This window comes from Anabrus simplex, chromosome 5, assembly GCF_040414725.1.
Source record: "Anabrus simplex isolate iqAnaSimp1 chromosome 5, ASM4041472v1, whole genome shotgun sequence".
Taxonomy (NCBI): domain Eukaryota; kingdom Metazoa; phylum Arthropoda; class Insecta; order Orthoptera; family Tettigoniidae; genus Anabrus; species Anabrus simplex.
In genome coordinates this window covers 107,937,231-107,955,220 of record NC_090269.1, presented here as the reverse complement: position 1 = coordinate 107,955,220, position 17,990 = coordinate 107,937,231, and the positions used below count along the sequence as shown (strand labels likewise).

General features: G+C 41.1%; 1 protein-coding gene across 1 annotated transcript in view; it reads left to right on the top strand.

Annotated features, from left to right (window-relative positions):
* Nucleotides 1-17,990, top strand: part of LOC136873813 (uncharacterized) — a 902,018-nt gene that overhangs the window by 806,688 nt on the left and 77,340 nt on the right. Inside the window, exon 6 of the mRNA XM_067147067.2 lies at nucleotides 2,806-2,902. Within this exon, the coding sequence (XP_067003168.2) occupies nucleotides 2,825-2,902 (78 nt within the window). The 5' untranslated portion in view covers nucleotides 2,806-2,824. The remainder of the gene's footprint in view (nucleotides 1-2,805; nucleotides 2,903-17,990) is intronic.

Here is a 17,990-nt window from a genome sequence, read left to right as displayed (position 1 = left end):
CCCAAATTCTGTAAAAACGGTAATTGTACATTCTTAAATTGTTGATATTCAACTGTGTTTCTGTTATTCTTGTTATTTCTTGATCTTGATAAGAAAATATAACCTTGTTAAATTTTATCTTAACTTTAATTTCGTATTTTGAGACCTGTTCACCCCCGCACCTTCTTTCACCTCTGCACATCCACAATACTCCGTAACACTATCTTTCTGTGAAATGAATGATTTTTTCTCTCACCATTCTGGGGTTTATCTTTATCGATAAGCACAAGATAGAGCATTGCACCTGGTGGCGATGGTCGTTAACGCGTCAAGTCTGTGTGGTCTGACACCCTGGTTAGCCGGTTCGAGTCCCGTTCGTTGAAAATATTTTTACCATCACAATGTTGGCCGGCAGGGTAAGAATTTAAAATCACTAGAATCACTAGAATGCATGCCAAAAGCTTGGATTAAATTCCAAACCTCTCCGCAGTGCACTTTTTATAGAGTGAGGGTATGTGACGCTGTTAATGGTTGTATGTAGCTTTCTCAAAAATACCCAGATCCATAGACGTTAAAGTACAACTCCGAGCTACAGCTGCACTCAGTGTGGTTTGTAAGGAAATCCTGGGCCGATGACCTAGATGTTAGGCCCCTTTAAACAACAAGTAACAAGGGAATCCTACAATACCTGTTTTGATTCCATTCAAACGTCGTATAAAACCTGGAAAATGTAACTTTTATTCATAAGATATATTCATGTCCGCTTCTGTGGTGTAGTGATTAGCATGATCAGCTGCCACCCCCGGAGGCCCGGGTTCGATTCCCGCTCTGTCGCGAAATTTGAAAAGTGGAACGAGGGCTGTAACGGGGTCCACTCAGCCTCGGGAGGTCAACTGAATAGAAGCGGTTCGATTCCCTCCTCAGCCATCCTCGAAGTGGTTTTGCGTGGTTTCCCACTTCTCCAGCAGCCAAATGCCGGGATGGTACCTAACTAAAGGTCACGGCTGCTTCCTTCCCTCTTCCTTGTATATTCCTTCCGACCTCCCCACCACCACCACCACAAGGCCACTGTTCAGAGTAGCAGGTGAGTCCGCCTGGGCGAGGTTCTGGTCCTCCTTTCCAGTTGTATCCACCGACCCAAAGTCTCACGCCAGGTGGGATCCCTCGCTGAGTCTGAGGGAAAAACCAACCCCGGAGGGTAAACTGATTAAGAAGGAAGGAAGGAAGGAAGGAAGGAAGGAAGGAAGGAAAACATATATTAATAGTCCATTGAGAATTTCCAATTACTTTATAGATAGTAATTTGGGCTGTCGAAAACAGTCATATGCACTAATGATATATATACAGAATAGTCTACTAGATAATTAAAACCGAGCTCGATAGCTGCAGTCGCTTAAGTGCGGCCAGTATCCAGTATTCGGGAGATAGTGGGTTCGAACCTCACTGTCGGCAGCCCTGAAGATGGTTTTCCGTGGTTTCCCATTTTCACACCAGGCAAATGCTGGGGCTGTACCTTAATTTATGCCACGGCCGCTTCCTTCGCTCTCCCAGACCTTTCCTGTCCCATCGTCGCCATAAGACATATCTGTGTCGGTGCGACGTAAAGCAAATAACAAAAAACAAAAAAATGTTGCTTTTTAACCCGCAGTTTACAGACAAACTGAAACTATCGATTCCTGTACATATACAGGATTACTACTACGGTATGATCAGGTTTAAGCTCAGCAGTACAGGCGGAATCGTTAGAGCCAATGGGAATAAGTTTAATGTAATGTAATGAATGCATGAAACTATCACATCTGACAATGGCACTTACGTTATAACAGATAACACGTACACTTTGAAGTTAGTCATGGCTAGGTTTTGCTCTAGCTAAGGCGGCAAGTGCACTCATCGCTATGGCTGAGAAACCAAGTCGCACATAAGGAAGTTCAAGTCTCAGGCAGTACTCTTATTTTTTTTCTTTTAATATCCACTCCGGATACATATCTCATGGATATCAACAACAAAATTAAAATACTTGAGTTACTTGCGTTTAGTGTGTTCTACACTATGTCTGCTAATACCACTTACTGTGGTGTGTTAATTGCAATTTAGGAATGGTCAGGAATAAGTAGCAGTAATTACTTAAAATACTACATTTTGTTGAAAGTAGGCTATTGAATTGACATCTCTTAAAATAGGATTTAGAAGGACGTTAAACAAATAAAATTATTGTTGAATTATACTCGGTAATTTACCATCCGTCCGCCTCTGTGGTGTAGTGGTTAGTGTGATTAGCTGCCACCCCCGGAGGCCCGGGTTCGATTCCCGGCTCTGCCACGAAATTTGAAAAGTGGTACGTGGGCTGGAACGGGGTCCACTCAGCCTCGGGAGGTCAACTGAGTAGAGGCGGGTTCAATTCCCACCTCAACCATCCTGGAATTGGTTTTCCGTGGTTTTCCACTTCTCCTCCAGGCAAATACCGGGATGGTACTTAACTTAAGACCACGGCCGCTTCCTTCCCATTTCCTTGTCTATCCCTTCCAATCTTCCCATCCCCCTACAAGACCCCTGTTCAGCATAGCAGGTGAGGCCGCCTGGGCGAGGTACTGGTCATCCTCCCAGTTGTATCCCCGACCCACAGTCTGAAGCTCCAGGACACTGCCCTTGAGGCGGTAGAGGTGGGATCCCTCGCTGAGTCCGAGGGAAAAACCGACCCTGGAGGGTAGCCAGATTAAGAAGAAGAATTTCTCATTCCTTTTTGTGTAAGCTTACGTTTTATTAATTTAAGAAATGTTCGGGACCCTTCCACTAGAACTCAAATGAATTTTTTCTCTGTTTCAGGAATACATGAGTTCCAGTTATGGCTGAGGAGTTGAGTGGATATCTTGACGTTAAAGTGCCTTCTAGGGTACGGAAGAGGGGCTTTACTCCATGGAAGGTAAGTTACGAATATGCTGAGCTGATCTTACAAACACTTACGGAAGGTCATCCTCGATATTAAAATTAATTAAAGATTATTTTGTAACTAATTTTGGAAACTATATTGGAATATTAGATATTAATAATGTTGTTGGAAGATAGATTTTCGTAGCACATAAGAAATACTAAACAGCCCCACAATAATATGTGAAGAGGCTGTTGATATTCGTATCCAGATCTTACTGGTGTTTTTGGTGTTGGGAAGTGCTGATTAAGAGTCCCATGCACTTGGTGTATGTGAAGTGTGGCTGAAACTGTCTGCGTTCCAGGTTTCAGACCGGGGAGTTGTGGGATTTAAACTACGTATAGTGTTTGATTTGCGAGGCCTACGTGGCTCAGGCGGCAACACACCGGCCTGTCACCGCTGGGCTCCGTGGTTCAAATATCACTCCATGCATGTGAGATTTTTGCGGGACAGGTTTTTCTCCGGGTACTCCGGTTTTCCTGTCGTTTTCCATCCCAGCAACACTCTCCAATATCATTTTAGCTCATCTTTCAGTCATTAATCATTGCCCCAGAAGAGTGCGACAAGCTTCGGCAGCCGGCACAGTTCCTATCCTTGCCGCTAGATGGGGGCTTCATTCATTCCATTTCTGACCCGGTCGAATGACTGGAAACAGGCTGTGGATTTTCATTTTCATAGTGTTTTAAATAATAATAATAATAATAATAATAATAATAATAATAATAATAATAATAATAATAATAATGTTATGTGCTTTACGTCCCACTAACTACTTTTTAAGGTCTTCGGAGACGCCGAGGTGCCGGAATTTAGTCCCGCAGGAGTTCTTTTACGTGCCAGTAAATCTACCGACATGGGGCTGTCGTATTTGAGCACCTTCAAATACCACCGGACTGAGCCAGGATCGAACCTGCCAAGTTGGGGTTAGAAGGCCAGCGCCTTAACGTCTGAGTCACTCAGCCCGGCCATAGTGTTTTGATATGTCTCTGAGGTTCCTACAAAATTTACTCCACACACACTATACTACCTTGCACAACTCTAGCACCCAGCTTTCTCCCCACCGCCATCGCAGAGCGTGCCTTACAAGGTTGTAACAGCCACACGAAATTATAATTATTATGAGAAGTCTGTGAGAAGTATGCACTACTCCGTGGTGTAAGAGTCAATTTAATAGCCTTGTTTCAAGGGGTCTCAGGTATGATACCTGTCCTTACCAGGAATAATTTCTCCATCTGTTTAATCCGTACCAAAAGCCGTCGAGACGGTCTTGGGTTGCCTGAAACAGAAAGGAACATATATACTAGCTGTACTACCCGGCGATGCCCGGTTGCTTTCTTAAATGTTTACTTTTAAGATTAGTATTGCCAGTTAGTTACTGTGAAGTGAATTTTTTATAGAAATTCCTTTTTGGGATATTGAATTTTGCCATCTATTATGTAGTTTTAGAGTTATTTAGATGTGTTTGATTTCAAGTTTCAGATTATTTCATTTTCGAGTAAAACTTTGTCCTTGTGGAAGCTCGAATTGACGGGGAATAATAATAATAATAATAATAATAATAATAATAATAATAATAATGTATTAATCCGTTGTGCTATAGATATGGTCTACACGATTTCAACTGTCATTGAGACTCTCACCAATCAGCCTTGCGACCCCAAAAGCAGTGGATTCAACACTAATCTCGTTCATTTTAGACTATTTACTATTAAACCCCTTTCAGCGTCCCGTCTCAATGGAGGCTAAACGTGGAATTAAACGGTATTCAGAGTGCCACAATTCATTTCAGCGGCACATAAACAATGGATTCGAAATTAATGTACTGTAGGTTATTTTCAATTTGTTTTACATGTCATCCCCTCAAAGAAATGAACGTTCATACAGTGAAAACCCTAATATTTTATTTATATAAACTGTTGTACCCGTAGTTGACAGGCAAATCACTCAGCATGTACATAACTTTTTGCTGACCCCTCATGTTGTTCTTGAAATTCTGTGGCCGATCGGTGGTCACGTGTAAGTGGGTATGCTTCTCCATGTCAGCGGCTTGTCCTGACGTACTCGCTTCTTGGCTGTCTGCGGACATTTGCAGTTCTATTTTCTTATTATTGCTGCTCTTCATTTCATCTCTTCCTTCCGATATGAAAACAAATATCTGGTTAATATTCATAAAGAAGAGACTTATATGCAAAGCCTTTAACATGTAGCCGGTTATAATCTCTATAGCAACTCCCCATAGTTACGTAGTCATTGGCTCTTCGACTTTAACTTTGACATGAACGCCACTGATATTACCCTACAGAGTAATTGGCCGCGTGTTTAGGGTCACGTAGCTGCCATCTTGCGTTCAGGAGACCACATCCTTCCCACTCCTAGCCCTTTCCTACCCCATCTTCGCCATAAGACCTAACTGTGCGACGTAAAACTTTAAAAACTTGATATTAACTTTATTTGTTACTGTATAGGATAAAGGCACATAATTTAAAAATGTAAGAACACTAAACAAATCTACATAAATAAAATTGTGGGGTCCGCTGTCTGTAATTTCGTTTGTTTTGCCAATTTTTCAGATATTTGTCCATTTTAGGTCAACTCAATACCGAATCGGTGTTTTTATATTTTTTTATTTTTCGTGTCTGTCCGTTTGTCTGTTTGTTTGTTCCACCATCACGGCAAAACGGCTGGATAGATCTCGACCAAACGTCATATTTAGTGTATACACATCCCGGGGAAGGTTTCGATATGCATATCATTTTAAAATCTTTGAATAGACTGGGTGTTTATAGGAAAACCCGAACGGTTTTCCTCCATTTTCTCTTATACTATTTTCTTTCTCTAAACGCCGTGAACTGTATGTGAAACGTCTCTTCATTATTAACAGCTTTTGTTATTTTTATAAATGACCTTACTCTTCAAACGACGGAGAAAATTACTATTTTCTGCGGGTATCATGCTCTGCATTGAGTGACCCACAGACCGACAACGAACCTACAGGTTACTATGGCAACATCTCTAACTGCTGGCCAGCAGGGAAGTAACGTATTGCCATTTTCGTCATCATTCCTGTAAATTCGTGGTTGTTCCTTGGGTAGAAAGCAAGAGAGACGTCAATCGGCCATTCTGTGGGATATTGGTGGAATATCGTTGGAGGTTATAACCGTCCTCAAACAGCTTAAGTAATAACACCATTAGTCATCTTCTTATCTGTTTACCTAAGAATCCCTGCACCTAAATTTCTCCTCCGTTACCGCTTTCTTATATCCTTAACTCATATCAGCATAATTCATTGAGCGGCATATGATTTTCCAATACATTCACTTGGTGTTTACATATTATTGTCCTATCCGGCTGTCCTCAATTATTAACCTATTTTCTATTAATTTCAACTTTCTTAACTGTAAGAGTTTCTTACTCCGTACATATGCGAATGCTAATCCCGAAGCCTGGACACTCTTTTCTTTGAGGAAATATTCAAAGCTATGCAAATGTATAACTTTTGGCCCCGGAAAATATCGGAATATGGATGCAATTTTAACGACGGTGCAGACCTTAGTTTCGGCATAATTGGTGGCTAAACGCTAAGTCGTATCACAAAACAGAAAGCACAGTCGCGTTTCATTTTGGAGAGATCTACAACTTTGGTCCTATGACTTTTTGTCGTATTTCTATCCCTTATACGTTAAATAGAGCTGTATTTCTCGTTTTCATTTTTGTACTTCTTACACGTTCATGGTATCGTTTGGCATACTTATAGGAACCATAGAATGACGACATTCGGCTCACATATTGGCATGGCCAGTTGCCATATAATAGCCAAATTTTATTATTTTACCTGTCACATGAGTATCAAAAATATAAAGGGAAGGGGCGTCTGATGGTGAAGTCCGTTTGTAGATATGTCGTACAGTTCCAAAGTAGTAACTCTAGAAATAAAGGTCTGCACTTCTGGATGTGTCCATGCTTATGTGTATAAATAAAATTGTAGGGGTTCCACTGTCTGTAATTTCGTTTGTTTTGCCTATTTTTCAGACATTTGTCCGTTTTAGGTCAACTCAATTTAATTTTGTACTTTTTTCACGTAGGCCTATATGTTATCGTTCGGCATACTTATGGGAAAGATGCAATCATGACATTGGGCACGCACATTGACATGACCAGTGGCCGTATGTTCGCCAAATGTTATGATTGCAGTGTCACATGGGTATCAAAAATATAAAGTAGTATGTGAAAACTGTACCAAATTTCGCCCCATTCAATGACTAACTCAATCTAATCCATAAATATACGAGATACGAAATAAATGTCATAGGACCAGCCGTGTAGAACATTGAACGAGGCGTCAAATGAAGTCTGTTTCTAGATGCAATTTAGTATTATCTTACTCACTGTCTTTACAGTAATTTGCGGAGAAATCCGTATACAATGTATAATACCGTAGCGAAGCACGGGTACATATGCTAGTTTTTCATAAACTGTTTTCGTGTAAAACCATCCGTAAAAGGGATTCATATTTTAGGCGCGTGCTGAAGCCCCCTCGCACTGAATTTTTTAATAAGTTATATAAGACCCAACTCCTTCATATCTTAAATGTAAAAAGCAAAGTATCATGTAAAATTTATTTATCAGTTTTCCCGTGGAGCTGTAATAAACACACGCACATTAAACTTGTCTACCAGTATAAAATCTAGTACCGGGTTAGTACTGTACCAGTAAAAGAGCCCGACTTTAAGATTTTAATTTTAACGTAAGCATGAAATAGTTCTCAGGGCGAAACTGGATAGACACTAGCTAGGGCTTGGTACAGGAGGCAGGGTCCTGTCTGCAAGAAAAATTTTAATCAGATTGAATAAGAGTTTATTCATGAAATGCATATCAAATTGCACATCACCTCATTGTAGATAGGGGTTATCTTCAACATCGTCCTTTTAATGGTCCGGGTCTGCAGCTCACCGGGCCGAACAGGCTGGAACACGTTTCGGAAGATGCCAAATACTCCGTTAAGATGTGGCCGGAACACCCGGGTTGGTCGTGTATGAGTAAGTCTCCAACTTCCGATGTTCTGGATGATCTCCGATGGTCTCTGACGATGTTGCAAGTGATTACTCATCACCTAAGTCCGATGTGACTGATGGATTAAATGTCCACAAAGACTTCGAAAATGTGTTCTTTGTCACTCGCAGAATTTACAAGTCAAAGTTCATAAAGACCTTGAACAATTGGTTTCTCACCACTGGCGAAATTACAAGGCACTGTCCAAAAAGACTTTGAATAATTTTAGAGTTCATCACTGGCAGAGATTGCAAGTTAATCTTCGTAAAGACTTTGAATAATTTCAGAGTTCATCACTGGTAAAAATTGCAAGTCACTGTTCATAAAGACTTAGAATAATTTGTTCCCTAACACTCGGAGATATTACAAGTCCATGCTTAGAAAGACTTTGAATAATTTTAGAGTTCACGCGCGCACAATTGATAAGTTCCATACGGCCGTGGTGGTTTAAGTTCCGCATGAAGACTGTCACTACTCGAAGATAGCTTCTGACGACTACGGCAGCGTGTAGAGCCAGGCTGAATACTCAGCTGTGACTGACTGATCAGGCTAAAGTGAGCACTCCTTATATTCACTTTGGGGGCTTCTACGTCATTATATAGCGTAATCCCTTGAAGCTGGTTATTTCATGAATCCCTCGACGGATTTACTTGAGATTCACGCTTTGCGACGTTTATGTGATTCCCTTCAAAATGACATGTCGCTCAAGTCGCTATCATAATTATTAGAGGAGTTTTAAAAGTTTCTTAATCGAATGTTCGTGAAGGTGTGACGCTTGAATCCAGAACATACCAGGTCAGGCCAGCTACACTTGGCGTGTCAGGCGGGTGATCTATCTTGCCCCTGCCGCCACGTCACACACACAGCTGCCCTCGACTCGCTCGCTCGTTCCACCGAATGTAAACAAACCAGGCTTGCTCGGAATATTACGCGTGATGATTAAATGCAATTAACTATCAAAAAATACGCATGCACAGGTCGTAACCGGTACAGTACTCATAAAGTACAATCAATTGTATGTTTGTAGAAGATAAGGTAGCTTATGTCAGTGACTTCAGAGAGCAGCGCGTGTGTTTGAACTGGAACTTAGACGCTCCGAACAGTCCTTCAATCCAGTATTTTAATACCCAGTTGCAAACTCCCGGGTGGTATTTACATTTCTACGTTGTGTCCATTGCATTAGGCACAGTGATACAGTCGCTTAGCCTTTGTCCTATTACAAGACCCCCTGTGGGTGCGAGACACTGACGAAGAATACACCCACGGTATCCCCTGCCTGTTGTAAGAGGCAACTAAAAGGGGCGACCAAGGGATGATACTTTTGGAACCATGAGACAATCTGTGATTAGTACCAATTCGCGATGAACACCTTGGGTCGACTTTACTTGCGATTAGTACTACTAAATATGCCTGATTGTGCTCTTAGAGCAATAGTCACTACTACCAGTGGAACTTGTACCTCTACTGCATCCAGCTGGGTGTGTGATTACTGATTAGTATCATCGGGGAGGATTACTATTGGAGTAGTACCATTACACGAAGACAACATGGGTCTGTGTTGCCTGTGGGTGGTGTCATAATGTGTGATACACCGTGGGTCTACATTGCCTATAATTAGTACCACTATGTGAGGAACATCACGTGGCCCGTGATGAGTACCACTGTGCGAGCAACACCATGAGTATACGTGGCCCATGATCAGTGCAACTGTATGAGGAACACCACGGATCTAGCCGACGCCCGTGATTGCTGCCTCTGTGAGAAGAGCCCCATGGGTCTGCGTTGCTTGTGAGTAGTACCCTTATGTTAGGAACACCATGATCCTTCGTTACCTGTGATTAGTACTACTATAGAAGAAACATCATGGTTCCGCTTTACTAGTGATTAGTACTATTATGACGGGCCAGTGACCTGGATTTTGGACCCGTTTGGACAACAAGCATTATTCCAAAAAATAAGACATTGTGAATTGGATCCAATGATTGTTTTAGATTCATAGTCATTTTTTCCTCATCATTCGTTTTAAATTCCAGTCAGTGGATACATTCTGAAGTTTTAATTTTCGTTTCATTTCGTTGCACCTCGTATTATTAGCGGCCGATGACTTTGCTGTTAGGTCCCTTTAAAACAAACATCATCCTATTACAGGACAGAGCCCTATCTCGGCTGACGTCGATAAGATTTGACCTAATACGTAGAAACTCGAACACCCCAGCACCTCTTGAAACATGTGAGGCACCGAGAACCATGCGGACCTAAAGCACACCATCGTTGATTGAGAGATTTTAGCATGTGTGGATGCTGGTGGTGGTTATTGTTTTAAGGGGAAGTAAAACTGTGCAACCATCCTCTATTAACAGTAATCAGGGGAAAAGAAAGACAAGGGCTAAACAGGACAGGAAAAATGAGACTCCCTAGGCCTCGAATACATAATACCATCGGAGTCTGAAAAAACAAGGGTTGACCAAGGGAAGTCAGATAGGAAGGATGAAAGTGCGGAGTCTGACACAACTAAGTGGAATCAATGCCATCCACGCTCCAAATTTCAGAGCCCCTGGTCCTCTCATTTAGTTACCTTTTACGACAGACAAAGGATACCATCGATGCATTCTACTGCCCCAACCCACAGGAGCTGTATGAATGCTCCTGACATCTGTTGCTGTAGCTGTGCTCTAAGCCCGCGTTGATATTTATACGAACATTCACAGAAAAATGTCTCGCCTATTTCTTTCCATCTGGGCCCAAAAGCATAAAGCGTAATTTTGTTGCTCTGCGCTGCTCATTTATTACCTTGTGTTGCCAGCATAACATAGAGTCTCTATCACGTAAAATTCATGCCGCAAGTGGACACACTGTTTTATCTAAACTTCAAAGCACCGAATGATAATCAACACCATGAAGTGTTGGAATAGGTCATAATCATTGTGTTTGTAGTACCGGTACATATCTGCTACTTGAGTTTTGATTCTAGTTTCACGTTAATAACAAACTATAAAACTGGAAAATAAATTCAAGTATTTTTACTAGCCTGTGCATGAAAAACGTGCGAATTAACATTAACATTATTATTATTATTATTATTATTATTTTTATTATTATTATTATTATTATTATTATTATTATTATTATTATTATTATTATTATTATTATTATTATTATTATTATTATTATTATTGTACCGGGTGGTACACCTCCACGTCGCTAATTCGAACTTTGCGCCAGTTGAAACCCCTCTACTGGAGGAAGCCGGAACTTTATCTACTGTGTTAATTTTCAAGTTTCTCAGAAGATGTTACTACTTGGAAGTTTTGAAGTTTCTGAACTGGGTCGTTTTCGATGTATTTTTGTTTTGCCTGTAGTAAGAAGTGTGGACATTCTCTTCTAGATGGCACTACTGAAGAAATACAATTATGCACCCTGGTGCGAAGTGAAAGAACTATGTTTTTGAAGAAATTTGGTGTTCATAAGTTTGTTCTTTGTTAAATTTCTTTCAGTCATTGTTTAAGTTGGCAATATTAACCCTTTCTTTCCCCTTGTTTTGAATTTACCAATCCCGAATTTCTCGAATTAAGTTTCCACCAATAATGTGTTTCTTCTTCATCTTGTGTAGGGGTTTTCTTGGTTAGCCAATAAAATTCTTGTGGAAGGGTGTTCTCATTCCTGAAACGCCTCGAACTTTCCGCGAGAGTATATAAACTGCTGATTTTCGGGTCTCCGTGCCACTTCAATAACATCTTTCAGTGTGTAAAGTACGTAGCAGGGGGCGGGAAGCGCCTCTTTCTTCGGGCAGCAGTTCAACCACAAGGTAATGGCCGTTTAATAACTTCTTTTCTTGTTAGCTCAGCAGTTTAACTCTCGGGGCAGGTCCGAAGCTTTTCCACCATGTAACTTTCCCTTAAAATGTAAAGACATTTAGTATCTATTCTATCTTTTAAACTACATATTGGGATAGAGAGTGCTTAACCCTCTCGAACTCCCACTCATATTGCTTTGAGATGAACTTATTTTCTCAACCGTTTCTTCCAGTCTAGCGTAATGTAAATTGTCTTCTCATATAAGTCACCTTTTTAGTATGGGATTAGCCCTTGCATTAACGCCCTAGTGCCAAGTAGGTTTTAAACAAAATGTATTAGGAGTGCAGCTTCGCCTCCTTTCAAATTGGTATTGTCGAGGCCATGTAATATTTCTGTTTCTTTACTTGATAGGCCTCAGTAGGTTGGGTATTTTTACCCCTGTTTTCATGTCCTTGGAGGACAACTTGAATGCGGAGTTTGGTGTGGCCTTGGATAGGCTCGTACTTAAGAGCAGATTGCTCTTTCTAAAAATTTTGTTTCCTGCGCGCCTCGAGGAGGCTTTACTGTGTAATTGGGAGCAAGTGCTCTTGGGCATGATAGGGGTCTTCTGCCCCTTTGTTGAATTGTGTATATCGTAAAGTTGGGCTAATTGCTCAAGAATTGTGAGTCCGGGGCTCGAAGCCCAAATCCTGTGAATACTGTAATTGTACATTTGTTACCTTGCTACTCTGTACCTGCCATTCTTGTTATTTCTTGATTTTGCTAAGAAAATATAACCTTGTTAAATTTTATCTTAACTTTAATTTCGTATTCTGAGACCTGTTCACCCCCGCACCTTCTTTCACCTCTGCAAATCCACGATACTCCGTAACAATTATTATTATTATTATTATTATTATTATTATTATTATTATTATTATTATTATTATTATTATTATTATTATTATTCCACGAACCTACAACGTTGGCATAGCAGGGGGAGAGGTGATACTCCCATTTGGTGCGTCCCAGGTGGCGGATAGGGGTGGTCCTAACCGGCTTGCCGGCGGACTTAAGCGAAATAAATAGCTCTCGTGGACCAAACACACAACTCGCTGTGGGTGGGGGACGCAAACGAATAATACACCCACGGTATCCCCTGCCTGTCGTCAGAGGCGAATAAAAGGGGTGACAAAGAGATGATCGAATTAGGACCACGAGACTACTTGTAATTAGTACCGTCACGCGGGGAATACCATGGGTAGCCTTTACTTTCCTGTAGTACCACTATGTTAGGTACACAATCGGTTTCTGATTAGTAGCGACAGTGTGTAAATCAGGGTGAGTTTTACAATACCTGTGATTAGTACCACTATATGAGCGACGCCATGGGTCTGCCTTGTCTATGATTAGTATCGGTACCCACTATGTGAGGAAAACCACGGGATAGTACGAGTCCCTGTGGTTAGTACACTTTTGTGAGGAACACCATAGGTTTGCGTTGCCTTTAAGTGGTTTGCGTTACATGTGCGTCTTACATTACCTGTGTGTAGTACCATAATGTGTGGAATACCGCAAGTCTACGCTACATTTGATTAGTACCGCAACATGGCAAATACCATGGTTCTACTTCACTAGTGATAAGTACCATTATGAGGGGCTGATGACCTGGATTTTTGGACCCCTTTGGACTACAAGCATCATCGATTCAGGACTGTGCTTTAGAAGCAGTCCCTTGGTCAGTAATACTATTGTTTTACGTTAGTTGCTGGGAATGTGGGGTATTGCGGGTCGGATCGACTCATTGTTTTAAATTCATATTCACCCATTCATTCTTAGTCATCATGTTTTGAATACTGGTCAGTGGATGATTTTGGACTTTTAAATTGTCACTACCTTTCGTCTCATTTCGTACTAGGGACCGATGACCTAGATGTTAGGTCCCTTTAAACAACAAGTATTATTATTATTATTATTATTATTATTATTATTATTATTATTATTATTATTATTAAAATTTCATAACATTAAGTAGGACACCATTAGATACTATCAGACACTAAGAAATAGCTGTGAGCTTGCATCTGGGAGATAGTGGGTTCAAAGCCCACTGTCAGCAGCCCCGAGGATGGTTTTCTGTGTTTTCCCAATTTCACACGGGAAAATGCTGGGGCTGTGCCTTAATTAAGGCCACGGCGGCTTTCTTCCCACTCTTAGCCCTTTCCTATCCCATCGTCGCCGTAAGACATATATCTGTCGGTGCGACGTAAAGGATATTGTAGAAGAAGATGATTGCCGGGCGGAGTGGCTCAGAGGGTTGAGGCGCTGGCCTTCTGATCCGAACTTGGCAGGTTCGATCGTGGCTCAGTCCGGTGGTATTTTAAGGTGCTCAAATACGTCAGCCTCACATCGGTAGATTTACTGGCAGGTAAAAGAACTCGTGCGGGACTAAATTCCGGTACCTCGGCGTCTCCCTAAGTCGTAAAAGTAGTTAGTAGTATTGTAATTTTATGGCCATATTCAAAGAATGGACAATAAAAGACTTACAAAAATATGCTTACTATGCCTCCTCACTAAATGTCAAGAATAATTGGACAATCAAATCTGAAAAAGACCTTCAAAAATCAGCATAACGGCTGAAACAGGCCTAGCTTCAAACAGCTGGTGCACAAACATAATTTTGCTGAAAAACCCAAGGTGAGAGCCACCACTGCCTGGACGGAAGAACGGAAGGAAAACACAGCGAGAGGATGAAAAGATTGTTGGAAGAGAAGAAAGCAAATTGATCTGCTAAATAAGTTCAATTGCACTCCTTAGTTGGGTACAACGTTGTGCAAAAAAGAAAAGAAGGAAAGAAAGTGGGCCCATGATTTTCCTCATAGGAAATGTAGGATTTATAGACTTACATAATGAACAAACCGAACCTACGAGACTGGAGACTTGCATACAAAATGTATTTATCAAAGTTTATTTCTGTGCCTTGGGCCCGTATGGTTCTCATCGCCTCGGAGCTACATTAAAACAATAATATAATAACGTTGAAATGAAATGAATTGGCATATGGCTTTTAGTGCCGGGAGTGGCCGACGATATGTTCGGCTCGCCAGGTGCAGGTATTTTGATTTAACTCCCCCTAGGCGACCTGCGCGTCATAAGGCTGGCCCCCGTGCCAGCGAAATTAACAAGTGATGGTTAAAATTCCCGACCCTGCCGGCAATCGAACCAAAGGCCAGCACGCTAACCATTTAGCCATTACGAATATACTGTAGCTATTTCAAATAGGACGCTTTGATTATAATAGCTATCAGAGTCTAGACGGCCAGCAGCAACTTTTTTTTTTTCTCTCAAGCTGACTCCTCACTATATGAGACACAAATAAAGGACTCCAGAGAGCTCCTCCCTTTAATCTGTGCTTGCTGAAGTGTATATGTATCCATCTCTTCCGTCGTACTTTCATTTCCCTCTGTGCGATTTTCTTTTTCCATCTTTTGTGTTACCATCAGCTCGCTCAACCTTCCTAAATCTACGGTATACGTCCTTTAAAAATATAGCAGTGAAGAGTAAAGGGTGAGTGTGTGTGGAGTTGAGATCGTTTTCATCTGCTCACCCACCCACACACACCCACACCCTAGCTGCACTTCGAGCGTAGTGTGGAGAAACGATTCATTCATCTGAAATTGAGAGGGGAGAGATAAAACAAGAGACTGTTCTCATGTCGATTGACAGAAAGCAGACTGGTTGAAGTTCCATCATCAGGTTTTAATGATATACTATGCAGTTCAACATGGTTTGTCGTCTTCGGATACGTTTAGATTTTTAAAAATGCAGAAACAGGCCTATCCGAAATAGTACCGATCTTCTGCTTATTTATATTTATATATTTATATGACTCTCTCGATATTTCGAATTTCCGGCTAACACTTAATTTACGTCTGGGACGAGTTTCGTTTCGTTTCTGTCTATTTGAAGGCATCACCCCAAATCTTCTGAAGTGATTGGTATAAAAGTTGGTATTTGAGAAGAAATAAGACCGGCAAGAATACTAGGTCACAAATTAGGCTATTACAGTTTCCCCGAATGGAAGTGGTCTTAGAAGGAGACCCTTAGTGACTTAGTACACATTTCCACAACGATTTATTTTTCGGAAAATTTTGCATTTAATATTTTGAGCATATTCTGTTCATTTTCTGATCGATGAGCCGTCATTGATCCATGTGCGGAGGTGGTTTGATATTTTTCACACTAAAATAATAATAATAATAATAATAATAATAATAATAATAATAATAATAATAATAATCATGGTGTTAGAGTACGGAAGGGATTTGTCGACTCGGACCACTACCTAACACAAATCAAAGTGAGATTCCAACCCAACAGATGCAGACCTAAACACAAAAGATCTCTAAGAGTTGATCCAGAATGTCTTCGACAGAACGCCACGACCTTTCTACAAGACATACGAGAGCAGGACCCCAAGGACTGGCCAGGCCTTCGTAAAACACTTCAGACATCAGCCATGAAATTAGGGCAGCCTCCAAGGAAACGCAAACATAGGTGGTGGAACACGACCTGTGATAAAGCCATTGATGAACGGATGAAAGCATGGAATCAGTGGAATGGACATCAAACAACTAAGAGATGGGAGACCTTCCTAAAAGTTCAGAAAATCTCCTCAAAAATAATCCGCAGGGAGAAACGAGCCTATGACAAAAATAGACTCATGGAAATCGAACAAGATTTCCTTAGAAACAACTCCAGGAATTTCTACAAGACCTTCCGTGAGAATTTATCTAGCTATCAACCACCATCTTTATGTTTCCGTCGAGCAAATGGAACATTAGAAACGAACACCAAAGAGAACTGCACTATTCTAGCTGACTACTTCCGAGATCTCCTCAATTGTGATCCTCCAAAGGAAAGACTGAACTTTGAAAAGCCCATGCCCAACCCCGATTCACAGCCACCGACAATACAGGAAACAGCAGAGATTATACGATCGCTTAAAAATAATAAAGCTCCTGGAGAGGACGGCATCACTGCGGAGATGTGTAAACTTGGAGATGATCTTGTAAGCAAAATTCATGCAATCCTAGTAGAAATATGGGAAACGGAAATGATTCCACAGGATTGGAAGTGTGCATTAATACACCCATTGCACAAGAAAGGTGACAAGGCAGATCCAAACAACTATAGAGGCATATATCTACTGCCAATCGCATACAAAATCCTTTCCAAAGCTCTCTTGAACCGGTTAGAAAAACAGACAGATCATCTGATTGGCGAGTACCAAGCGGGTTTCAGGAAAGGTCGATCATGTGCAGAACAAATATGGAACTTGAAGACGATATTAAGGATTCGCCGAAGTGCCAGCACTTTCGTCACCTTTGTGGATTTTAAGAAGGCGTATGACTCTGTGGACAGACAGACAGTATTTGATACCCTAGAAGAACTCAGAGTGGACAAGAAGACCAGAGCACTTATCCAGCAGACCCTCACAAGTACGACCTCTAAAGTGAAATTCCTTGGAGAAATCTCTGAGCCTTTTGAAATATGTACGGGCGTTCGTCAAGGTGACAGCATCTCCCCTATTCTGTTTAACTTAGTTCTAGACAAAGTTATTAGAGAGTGGGAAAAGGATATCAAGGGTGTGAACATCGGAAATTTGGGAAGCAAGGTCAATGTGAAATGTTTAGCATTTGCTGATGATCTCGCAATCATTACTAAGACCAAGGATGAAACAAGGTATGCCATACAGAGACTACACAATATAGCATCAAAGGCAGGCCTCCAGATATCCTACGAGAAAACCAAGTACATGGAAAATCTACGTCAAAATAGCAAAAGAACTCCGCTAGAGATGGAAAACGGCACAATTTCACAGGTGCCCTCCTTCAAATACCTTGGAGAAATTATACTACCATCAGGATTAGACAGTAGTGCCAATGTAGAAAGAAACACCAAACTACATAAGGCATACAGACTGACGTGGAATTACTACAACAAAAGAGTCATATCGCGTAATGCAAAATTACGACACTACAAGACAGTTGTATTGCCCGAAGCTTTATATGCCTCAGAAACCATATGCTTAGGTGGTCACTCTAAAATTACAGAAATTGAAAAGCAGGAGCGGAAAATTCTCAGGAAAATTTATGGTCCTACGAGAGAAAATGGAATGTGGATTAAGAGGAAAACAGCGGACCTCTACTCCTTCACCGACAGGTTTACTGATGCTGTACGGAAAAGGCGCCTTAATT